This window comes from Eubalaena glacialis, chromosome 20 (assembly GCF_028564815.1).
Source record: "Eubalaena glacialis isolate mEubGla1 chromosome 20, mEubGla1.1.hap2.+ XY, whole genome shotgun sequence".
In the NCBI taxonomy this organism is placed as follows: Eukaryota; Metazoa; Chordata; class Mammalia; order Artiodactyla; family Balaenidae; genus Eubalaena; species Eubalaena glacialis.
Genome location: NC_083735.1, coordinates 9,936,731 through 9,949,655, shown reverse-complemented (window position 1 = coordinate 9,949,655; position 12,925 = coordinate 9,936,731). Strand labels below are relative to the sequence as shown.

At 39.5% G+C, this 12,925-nt stretch overlaps 1 protein-coding gene across 1 annotated transcript in view; it reads right to left on the bottom strand.

The window, feature by feature from the left end:
* Positions 1-12,925, bottom strand: part of CSMD1 (CUB and Sushi multiple domains 1) — a 1,818,880-nt gene that overhangs the window by 127,381 nt on the left and 1,678,574 nt on the right. The window contains exons 42-43 of the mRNA XM_061177359.1: positions 8,549-8,737; positions 303-480 (exon numbers count right to left, since the gene is read on the bottom strand). Of these exons, the coding sequence (XP_061033342.1) occupies positions 303-480; positions 8,549-8,737 (367 nt within the window). The remainder of the gene's footprint in view (positions 1-302; positions 481-8,548; positions 8,738-12,925) is intronic.

Below are 12,925 nucleotides of genomic sequence, written 5' to 3'. Positions count from 1 at the left end.
TGCATGGTGCGGTCAAATAAATAAATAAATAAAAATTGAAACAGAAAACAAAAATGAAAAATAAAATGATCATGGGATAGTCTCCTGTATCTAGAGTAATCCTGAATATATCTACCATGTAATAAAACTCAAACACAGTACATAAGGTTTATTCTCTGTATCTCTAGATTTACTTGGTAACTTTCCTTTCTGATATCTACCTAACTACTCCATTTCTAAATAGATGTAAGTGACACGTCAGTGGTTACAAGAATGGTTTATCACAACGACAGATGGGTGTTCCTCAGGGAAGGTTCTCATACCAAACAGCGATGTAGTCGTTGACAGCTTCAGTCTGCAGCAAGGTGAAGTTGATGTAGACGCCGTGACCGGGCGGCACCACGATGAGCCAGACACAGTCCTTCAGAATGGGGTACTCGTCCGGAAACCCAGGGGAGTAGATGGTCCCGTTCTGAGATGTCACGTTGTACCCGCAAGGAGCTGAGAAGGAAGTAAGAGAAATCAAGCCCACGCAGTCCACTTACAGAGGATACAGTGAAATGTTTCTCAGTCTCTAAGGTCCTGCAGCCAAAATTTTCCTTCTAAGAAATAATTGTGAAATATCTCTCAGTAACTACTTTGTCAAAATAATCCCCCTAAAGTCTTAAAACCTTGGAAGAATTATACTTCTTAGCTACGTTATCTAGGTTTCACTCAATATATTCTCCAAACATTCAAAATACCCTTAGGATAAAATCATTTCCACATAATTAAAAAGAAAAAAAAACCCCTTAGTCAGTTGTCTCCTGTGACTGAGATGATAATCCGTTGGACCATCCGATGCAAGGGATGTTGAAATTATGCATAAATATTTAACTGAAAGACAATTTCTTTTTTAAGTGAGATTTCTAAAGCCTATTTAAACTGTCTAAAAGAGAAGCATCTAAGTCTATTTGCCTTGAAACAAAGACATAATCAATTCTCCCCAGATCTACACCTGGAGAAACGAGATAAAATTACGTAAGTGGTATTTTACGGAAGCACTCCCATATCACACCAGCTATCAATGATGTGAAGAATCCCAATACTCAGAGTCCATTTTTATTTTACTTAATAAAGGGATCATCACTGTTGCCATGGAAATTATTTTATTTTATGGAAAAATGAAATGACCATACATGAGCAGAAAATCTGAGACATATTCTTTAATTTAGATTGTAGAATAATATATCAAAGTCATAGACAAGTAGACTTTTTAATCAAACTAAAAGCCAATAGATGCTATAAGAGTGTCTGTTACTAACATGAATCTTGTGAGGCTTTCAAATATTTGCCACAAAAGTCATAAAATTTAGGTGGAGTGAATAAGCTGAAATACATTTTTATTAGAAGTTCAAAAACAATTCAGAATGATGACTGATGAAATACCATGAAGCACTATATGACACATTAACTATACAGATGCACACTGATCTCAAAGGGGTTAGAAAATGCACCAGTGTCAAGTAGACTGAATCAGCCCGAGTTTTGGGTAAATTCATTAGAAGGGGCTGTGGAGAACATTTTACAAGTTTTATAGCATAATTGTAAGTGGGGTTTGGAGTCAGACGGACCTTGACGTGTAACCTAGCAAAACAAAGTATACAGATACTTATAATCTTTAAAATAGGGCCAGAAACCACGTTGCAGTCACAACAAGCTATGGTGTACCCTGAAGATGACATACTTTTTCTCAGCTGCAAGCGTCATGGCCTTGTCCACCTGCACGAAAAGCCCACGTGCTTTTCTCCTACCTTGCCGCCCGGTGAACTGGTCTCTTCCTTCAAAACGCAAATGTCACCACCCCCTGAAAGTCTCTCCTGGTGGCTTGGGCTCCAGGTGGCCATGGTCTGGTCACTTGTCCCTGTGCTACAGTTCACGGCCAGCTGTTCTTCACCATTAGACTAATGTCAGCAGGCGGAAGTCAGCGACTGTGTCCCCACCCCCACCCAACCTCCTTGCATTAATCCCATTGCTGGGCTCAGATCTCACTAAACATGGACAACAAATAACCGAGAGATTGAAAATGAGTGAGACAATGAATAGAAAACACTTTAAAAATAAGTGTGTTGACAGCAACATCCTTTTTGACCCACCTCCTAGAGAAATGGAAATAAAAACACAAATAAACAAATGGGACCTAATGAAACTTAAAAGCTTTTGCACAGCAAAGGAAACCATAAAGAAGACGAAAAGACAACCCTCAGAATGGGAGAAAATATTTGCAAACGAAGCAACTGACAAAGGATTAATCTCCAAAATATACAAGCAGCTCATGCAGCTCAATATCAAAAAAACAAACAACCCAATCCAAAAATAGGCAGAAGACCTAAATAGACATTTCTCCAAAGAAGATATACAGATGGCCAACAAACACATGAAAGGATGCTCAATATCACTAATCATTAGAGAAACGCAAATCAAAACTACAATGAGATATCACCTCACACCAGTCAGAATGGCCATCATTAAAAAATCTACAAACAACAAATGCTGGAGAGGGTGTGGAGAAAAGGGAACCCTCTTGCACTGTTGGTGGGAATGTAAACTGATACAGCCACTATGGAGAACAGTATGGAGGTTCCTTAAAAAACTAAAAATAGAACTACCATACGACCCAGCAATCCCACTACTGGGCATATACCCTGAGAAAACCATAATTCAGAAAGAGTCATCTACCACAATGTTCATTGCAGCTCTATTTACAATAGCCAGACATGGAAGCAACCTAAGTGTCCATCGACAGGTGAATGGATAAAGAAGATGTGGCACATACATACAATGCAATATTACTCAGCCATAAAAAGAAACAAAATTGAGTTATTTGTAGTGAGGTGGATGGACCTAGAGTCTGTCATACAGAGTGAAGTTAGTCAGAAAGAAAAAAACAAATACCATATGCTAACATGTATATATGGAATCTAAAAAAAAAATGGTTCTGAAAAACCTAGGGGAGGACAGGAATAAAGATGGAGACGTAGAGAATGGACTTGAGGACACAGGGAGGGGGAAGGGTAAACTGGGACAAAGTGAGAAAGTGGCGTGGACATATATACACTACCAAGTATAAAACAGATAGCTAGTGGAAAGCAGCCACATAGCACAGGGAGATCAGCTCGGTGCTTTGTGTCCACCTAGAGGGGTGGGATAGGGAGGGTGGGAGGGAGATGCATGAGGGCAGAGATATGGGGATATATGCATACGTATAGCTGATTCACTTTGTTATACAGCAGAAACTAACACACCATTGTAAAGCAATTATACTCCAATAAAGATGTTAAAAAAAAAATGTGTGTTGAAGCCATTGGGCTGACATACCTGATGTGTGACTTGAGGTTATTCATTTGGTATTGATTTATACCTCTAAGATTTCCCTTTAGCATTCTGACTCTTTAATTTGCATCTAAAACCACATTATATGGAGTAGTACCCTTCCCATTGAGGGAAAGAAAACAAAACAGAACAAACAAACAAAAAGCATGGTGCCCACCTCTTAAAGGTCAAAATAAATGATATGGTTATTTTCTTGGTAAAACACATTCTGACATTATGTCACTTAATATATTTGCCATGATTTACCTATGATATTCAAATAACAAATCCTTTCACTCATGTATTCAATGAGTGTTTATTGAGAGTCTATTATGTACCAGGCAGCGGGGCTGGAGCTGGGGATACAGCAAAGACCCACAGACACCCCATCCCTGCCCTTGCAGACCTCACTGCACACCGTGTAGTGATGAGGAAAGATGTTAAAAGCTAAATAAGTATAAAATTCAACTTGGGTAATAATACTGTCAATGCACATGCAACGTTTTCTCAAGGCAAAATCCTGCTGTGTGGCCTATAGGGAGAAAACGTACGACCCTACAACAGTGAGTCAAAGCTGCATCTCCATTTTCTCGGGCCTGTCCAGGATCTCTTCCCAGAGGCTTTCCCCTCACCTTAGTGGCACCAAAGATGTGTTTTGAGTTCCACGTCTGAGCAGCATCTCAGGTGAACTTGAAGCAACAGTGCACCTGTGATCCAGCTCACATGAAACACCTGTGATCCAGCTCACATGAAACACCTGTGATCCAGCTCACATGAAACACCTGTGATCTAGCTCACATGAAATGCATCCACCCCATGCTCTCCCTGAGGGTGAGATTCAAAGAAGACCCTCCAGTGGAGATCAGTCACGAGCCCAGTGGGGAGCATCCAGTCACAGGAGGGGTTCCTGTACCACAGCCAACCACCTGTCTGCCAAGGAGCCTGGTCCCAGCAGGAGGGGCAGGCAACCCACCAGCCAGGAGAGAGACCATCAGGGTATTGTGCACTGCACTTCGCAAGTGGGAGTGATACAGATGCCACACTCCCCTCCACCCCAGGGGCCAGAGTCAACACACGCATATCCGTCTATGTATCCACGAGCATACACTGAGGCAGCACGACTTACAAGAAGAAATACACGCAGTTCTGGCCTTCTTCCCTGTTCTTGGCACAGAACTCCTAAAACCCTCAGAATTTCCAAAGTGATGAAGCAGATCAAACTGTCTTTTATTATTCATAACAGGCCCCTTCCAGCCACACCTGAGTTTATGTTAATGCAGTGATTTGGAAAGCCCTGAAGCCTGGGGGCTGGTTGCCAGGGGAACCAACCTGTGATTGGAGGTTCAGCCCCACCTCCACCTCTGGGAAGGGAAGAGGAAAGGGGGTCGACTTAATCTCCAATCTAAGGGCCCAGGATTTAATCAATCGTGCCTATGTGATGAATCCTCCTTTAGAAAAAAGAAAGGGGGGAGTGTGGTCCAGAGAGGTTCAGGTTGGTGGAAGGGCGGAGGTGTGTGTAGGGTGGGATGGAGCACCTGGAGAGGACTGCAGGCCCTCTCATCTCTTCCATCTGGCTGTTCCTGGGCTATATCCTTTGTATTGATAATTAGTTACCTAGTAAGTAAAATGTTCAGTGGCTCCAGCCAATTAATCCAACAGGAGGAGGGAACTATGGGAATCTCCAGTCTATCAGAAGTACAGGTGACAACCTGGATTTGCATCTGAAGTTGGGGCAGGGAGGGGGGGCAGTCTTGTGGGACTGAGTCTGTAACCTGGGGATCTGAAGCCATCACCAGGGAGACAGCATCAGAACTGAGTTCCCGTGTAGGACATCCATCTGGTGTCACAGAATTGCTTGCTTAGGAAGAGCTCACACACTGGTGGCCAGAAGTGTCAGAAGTGGGAGTACTGCATGTAACTCTTTACACATACATCTATGTTAAGAATAAAGAGCTTAGTTTGGGAGGAAGGATTGCTGTGAGAAGCATAGCCAATCAAAGTCCTCAAGTTATTTCTATATGTATTTCTCCAGAGGAAAATAAGTACATACAAATGATTAAGCTGTCTATTTCCATCAAGTTCTAGAGACAGCTTAGATATACTGAATATGATGGAGGTGAGGCATCACCTGAATGTCTCACCAGATGTGGATTATTACCACAATGTTAAAACTTTTTAAAAAGACCTTAGAAGTATATCTACATAAATATCTCAGTGTTAAAGAATTAATTAGGTCAACAAAATACTTCAAATTTTGAACTATATATCTAAGTGTAGATGCATATTTAATTATGAAATTACATTTAGTAAATTAAAAAGCCACAGCCTTCTTAACCATATTTTAACAAGTATAACCCATTTTTAAAAATTGAGACTTCTTAAGTTACAGTAAAAATAATGGCTTAAATTTCTCAAGTCACTTTCAGAGATATACTTTCATTTATTTATTTTAGTAGAGAGCACACTTGTAGTCCAGATTTTTTTCAGATAAATTCAGAATATACTAATTTTACATAACAGATTCTTATGCAAATTAACAGCATATTCATACAAACCAATTTAATATACACTTGTGAAGCTTGATGCCTTAAGATTTAAAATTCTTGGATCTTAATTGTCTGAATTGCTCAGTTTTTAATAAAGACGCCCAGAACTTGTTCAAAGTATCTATTTTTTTTTTTCTAAGATTCTTCTGAAGTCTACAGGGCTGGACCTTTGAAGAGTGTTTTTCAGTACACTTGCCCTGTATACCAAGCGTAAGTCTGAAATGACAAACCACTCTGTGTCAATAGGATACATTTTAGGTGAGAATACTGGATAATCAGAGCGTCTGCTGGTGTCCCGTGAGGGCCTAACTGTAGTTTACTTGAACGTTGATAGGCATCTGAATAGCCCACCATTCTCAGGAAATAGGACACTTTTTTATTTAACTTTTTGGAAATGCAACCTTTTCTAGATAAAATAACTTTTGTTTTAAAATAAACCCCCCAGTTATCTTTTTAGAATTTAATGTAATATGGAAGACATTAAAAACATCTTGGAACACTTGCTTTACAATATAAGAATTTTACATGGATCTTGTGTTTTGATTTTTTATTCTGTCTATGACATTATAAGTATGAAGAGAGACATAATGGTAAAAGTATCTCCGTAGTAAAGAATTTGACCTTGCCTAAAGAAAGGTCTGGCATTTGCCCTGGATTCTGGGAGGTAATTTTTTGCCATACCTGATAGGAGTGTCTTTGTTTCTCCTGGGGGCCTGGCCACACCCCTTCGTCTTAGGATGGGGCTGGCCTGCCAGAAAGTCCAGCCCTGCGATTTAGGGCAGGGCCTTTGGGTCACAGGATATCAGCTGGTCTGGAAACTGATTATCAACCACTAGATAAGCAATCATCAGTGATGCCTACATGAAGGAGACCCAATAAAAACTCTGGGCACTAAGGCCCAGCTGAGCTGCCCAGGGCGGACGTTCTCCATGCATGTTGTCACAGGTCATTTCTCAGAGTGAGGCACCCCCTACGTTCCACCCTGGGCATCACTCTCTTGGATGATTTTAATGTCTTTTTCCTATTATAAACGACAGTCTTGAGTATAACAGCTTACTGAGTTCTGTGAGTCCTACTAGTAAATTATCCAACCTCAGGGTGGCTTGGGGGCAGTCCTGGAACTTGCACGAGGTACCAGGAGTCTTGGGCTGTCTTGGATGTCTGGAGGATTTTAGCTTCACGGTTTGGCCAACTCTGGGTAGTATTACACATCATATATCATCCAAAAAGATATATCTTGTTATCTTCACACTGACAAAATAATTCTAAGCCAGCAGTTATTTCCATGTTGGAAAGTTGGATTTGAAAAAGCAATGAAATCTAATTAAATACGTAATTCTATTTTTTTATATCAAGCCAAGGAGTCTCCTGTTTACATATGAATTCAAAGGATTCCGGCAAAAATTGCAAGTAAAAAGGGCTTTCAATCCTGACAATTCAAAGTAATTTATATATATAAATATATGAATTTTTAAATGGTGAGTAGAACAAAAGGTTTCTAAAGTGTGTTAATAAAAAATACCAGATATGCTACTGCTATTCTTAGTTTTAGAAAATAATTTTAAATGCTATTTTATGTTATTAAATTTATAGTCAACTAAAATAACTATATTTTTAAAAAATACAGTGAATGTTTTTCTTTTATAGCTGTTTATATAATGATAAAGAATGGAAAAGTACAGGTGAAAAATATGATTTAAAAAGTCTACCAATTTGCTTTTATTTTTTTTACTTCTTCAGTAGAAATTCAAACACAGCCAGATGCCTTTCCCTTTTTGCCCCTGGGATATAAGTATTTAGCATTTCAAAAGTCCACAGAGTTGGTAATTTCATTATTTTTTCATTCAGAGGTACTGTATTTATAATGTTAGAACATTAGGTTTATGGTAACTTTTCTATTTCATATGCTTTCTTCATAAACAAAGTACTTGATCTATTTAACTTAATATTGTAAAAATTTCAGAGTCATCATAAAAATTAGACAGCCAAACAGAAGCTTTAAAGAAGTGATTCCTGCTCAGACTAGGGATATTCACTGAAACCAGATCTGATCTGCATGCACCAGTAAAGGACCTACTTAATTTTTTCCTAAGACTGCTCCTGCACTACGTCTTTGCTTACACTACTGCTTCTACCTGGGATGGTCCCTATCTCTGAGTAGCAAAATAGTACGTGTCCTTCAAGGCCAACTACAAAAATAAAGTCAGTTTTCTGAAATACAAAATCAATATATGATTATTATAAAAGTTAAACAATAGAAAATATCTAAGGTGAAAGAAAGTACTCTTTTCCCCTCTAATCCAGCAATTTGATGGAACCACTGTAAAACTAAGCACTGCTCTAGCCATAAAGATTTCCCAAGCAAACACCATCTTCTGTATTTGTAATTCATCAAAATGCTCTTTGTGCCTGATTTTGCATAATAAATATTCATGTTTATTATTCTGTTACCCTTGTAGTTTCCTTGAGGGCAAGACCTATTCATTTTTTTTTTACCTTACTGGCATACGATATATTCCTGAAATACTAAGTAGAATGAGTTTAACATAATAGATTCCCAATAAAAATTTGTTGAACAAATTAATGAATTCTCAAATACATTCATTTAATATTTCATGCACCATTATACACATGAAAAATTAGATCGCTTCCAAGAAAAGTGATTAACCTACCATCACACCTTGGAAAAGGGTAGTTCCAGTTTCTGTTGATGCCATGCTGACAGGTGAGGACTGGGTGGCCGATTAAAATGTACCCAGGATAACACTCAAAAGATACCGACTGCCCCACACTGTAGTCCGAGTTGATCATATACCCATTCTGAAAAGGCGGCGGGTCTGGGCAGTTCTGTAATCCATAGGCTGGAACAGACAGACAGAGCCCAGCTCAGGAATAGCAAGTGCAATTAGTCTGGAATTAGAGGAGGGATATGATGGCGTGCAGCTTCTTAGGGTGAACTTTTTAGATATGAGTTTTAAACAAGGTCTTGACTAAGTTGCCCATTACCATCCTAAGTTAAAACAGTAATTATTATTAGTAGTAGAATTATAACAATTTGCATTTAATGAACACTTACTGTATGCTTTAGAAGTTACATAGCACATACCAAAAATAAATTTGACAATGCTTACCTTGGAAAAAAAATGTATGTGGGGAATTTAATAAAAACAAGAAATACAGATGATAATAAAAAATGCCTATAAAGAACGTCAGGTGAACACGGACCTAAACGGTTTTCTTCTAATTTAAAAGAAAATTATCCTAGCACTCCTTTCTAAGTGTTTCTAATTAGGAAACAGGTTGTTGTTTTGTTGAGTTCAGTTAATGTTCAGTGCAAATAAAATAAAGAAATCCATTTCGTTTTCTTAATTTTCTCCTTAAAAAGAAGTGTAGAATCATAACGCTAGCCATTACTATCTATCAGTACAATCTCTTTATAATACATTGTTTATTGTGGTTTATCACTAAGTCTTTTGTGTTCCCTAAAATAAACTGTAGGTAGGTTGATGGATAATAAATGTTTGCAGACTGTGTAATTCAAAAATGTACACATAAATCAGTGAGAGTTAACAAATCCATAATTAGGTGTAATCTCCTGATACTGAAAGCAGCTCTTCTGCCCCTTTCCTGTTTGCTCGTTTCTGTTCCCCTCTAACCTGATTACAGGAATGAGATCACTAGGCAACTGAACATAACTCCTGACTTTGCTCTCATGAATGCACACCATGCCTTGCCTAACCTGTTGATTCTTCTCCTAGATTAAAACAGGTAAGAATGAGGAATTAAGCAGTTAAAGAATGACTAGCTCTGCACCCCCCAAGAGCCCCCTTAGCAATCCTGCAGGCAGGTCATGCAGACGAGATAACATCTGAAGAGAGTCAGCCGGTCTGCACGTAATGGACAGCGATGCAGAACCCAACCTCCTGCCCGATGACTCACTGAGATTCTCCCCCCCACCGCCCCCCCCTCCCCCGGCCTTCTCCCTTTAAAAACTGTTATGACTGAGCAGAATCTTGGGAGTTGGTCTTGGGACACGAGGCCACCTTCTCCCCAGATTGCCGGCTTTTCTGATTAAAGCACCTTTCCTTTCTACTGACACTTGCCTCTCGATTATTGGCCTTTGAGTGGCGAGCAGTCAAACCTGAGTTTGGTAATAATATCGAATCTTAAAGCTAAATCAGCAGCCTTCTCAACATCTTCTTACCTGCTCTGGTGGGAGGGTCATGCATACTCCAGAGCAGTGGAATCTCACCAGGTCATCATCTAGTGTTTATTTATTTTTTAATTTATTTTACTTTGAATTTTATTTATTTTTTTATACAGCAGGTTCTCATTAGTCATCAATCTCATACACATCAGTGTATACATGTCAATCCCAATCGCCCAATTCATCACACCACCACCCCCCCTGCCCCCGCTTTCCCCCCTTGGTGTCCACACGTCTGCCCTCCACATCTGTGTCTCAATCTCTGCCCTGCAAACTGGTTCATCTGTACCAGTTTTCTAGGTTCCACATATATGCATTAATATACGGTATTTGTTTTTCTCTTTCTGACTTACTTCACTCTGTATGACAGTCTCTAGATCCAACCACGTCTCTACAAATGACCCAATTCCGTTGCTTTTTATGGCTGAGCAATATTCCATTGTATATATGCACCACATCTTCTTTATCCATTCGTCTGTCGATGGGCATTTAGGTTGCTCCCATGACCTGGCTATTGTAAATAGCGCTGCAATGAACATTGGGGTGCATGTATCTTTTTGAATTATGGTCTTCTCTGGGTATATGCCCAGTAGTGGGATTGCTGGATCATATGGTAATTCTATTTTTAGTTTTTTAAGGATCATCTAGTGTCTAGACTATGCTCTTATACATAAAGGGGCTGGCAGCTCACTACCGACACAGTAACAAAGCCACTCTATGAAGAACCAACACAGGAGGAACTGCAGTTCAGCTTCTCCCTGTGATGCATTCCTGCTGCAAACAGACCCGTGCACGATCCCGGCACCATTGTTCTCACAGTCAACTGAAAATGGAATAATAATGTAAAGGATGCAAGTGACTGCCATGGAGGTCCTTCACGTGGGGAATAAAGTAAAATAAACATTTTCATTGTATATATAATTAGTTTAACCAGGTGATCACCATTGGTGATTTTAAATAAATCCTGAAAAATTATATGGTCCATGATTTGTGCCAGACATTTCCCAGAGTTTTAGACTTACTGTTTCTGTACTTAGAACCTGGAATAAAGAGGGGGTGAAAGAGGATGCTGGTAATAAGATGAAAGGGACAACATCGTAGCCGGTGTGATAGCTGATGGACATGTGAACATGTGTGAAATGGAGCAATATTTAAGCAGATTGTTAAGACCGGAATACACGGAGTACACGGCTTGGAAACTCTCAGGTTAGACTTCACGGGCAGGTAAGGGTTAGACTATGAACTGGCCTCTTTTCATGGTACAAGGATTGGAGAGTTCCATAAAGATACTCTGGGGGCCACATGGAAAGATACCAATCAGGTCATATTACAAGTGCACTTGCAATGTGAGAGATCAGTGTAGTTGCTGTCTGGCGTTTGGGGTTTGTCTTAATTAACATTTGCCAAATGTTAAACATTTGCTATAGAGTATTACTATTAATAGCTTTTTCTTAATGAATAAAGTACTGAAATGGCACTTTTCTCTTTAAAATAACAATATGCAATGCCAATGAGTCAACTGGGTAAATCATTTATGGCAACGTGATTTGCCATAAAACTTTGGGAAAGCAATTTGAACAGAGCCATAAAGAGTCAGTTTTTTAAACATTTAACCTAGTAATACCATTTACAGAAATCTCTACTATGAAAATAATTTCAAAGAAAAAGCCAAATCTTTAAATATGTTCATTGCATCATTACTTACACTATAGTAATCTAAATGTCTAAACAAATAAATTATGATATTTTGACTCATAAATACTGAAGAGGTAAGATGTTGTAATGTCATATCTTCCAATAGCCACAGAAATACACATACATACATATAGATATATGCAGTCATATATGTATATATATATTTATTCATTTATATTTTCAATAAAGATACTGCACAGCTCACAACAAGATACTACGGTTAAACCCTGACTATAGTTAGCAGGTTAAAAAATCCTTAATTTCAGTATCTTATATTTGCAATTGTCTACGTCTCTGGACAAGAGTCAGATAAGCAGTTGAAGAGTGATTGGGAGCAAGAAAGCAGAAAGCAGAAGATGCAGCGGTGGCCAAGGTCTGGGAGCATCTTGACATAGTTCCTCGCATTGGCTCCTCCAGGGTCCAGAACCAAGTAGAACCTGGAGGTAGAAGAGCCCTCTGGGTGGGAGTGGGGAGCCTCTCTCTAAGGGAGGCCCTGGACCCTCCATGCTGACTCATACCCACACACGCGCACGCACCCACGCACGCGTGCACACACACACACGCACACACACCACACACACACCCACACCTCTCTCCTCCTTCCCCATAATGTGCCTCTCTCCCTGGCCCACTTGTCAATCACACAGCAAGGTTGCCTGCCTCTCCCGAGGACCACCCCACTCGGAAGGCCATGAAGCAGCCTGTTCCTGAAAGCCAGGCCTGGCAAATACCACAGTGCATCATTTCCCTCCTCGCAATATTGCTGTTTGAGTTAAAGTTACCTTATAGACCTATGCTCAGAAAAAGTACAGAGACTCCCATGCTGCATTTCAACTATTAGCCAGTTTCCTCCTTTATTATAGTCTTTTCGACTGAAATCAGCCGCTTGTTCTCATTCTTGTTTTGCTTGAAATACAGTAAGTTCTGTTGGAGAAATGAGTCCTCTAATACATCAAATACAGCTGCTAATGATAAAACTTAAAAAGTAAAAACTATCAAAAACGGATTGCCAGTTTCCATGGGATGAAAATCAAATAAAACCATGTTCAACATCACCCTACCCTCCCTGAAAGATTCTGTTCATGCTCTAGCGGTGCCCTTAGGGTATCAATACAATTATCAATACAATTATCACAGTGCATCATGA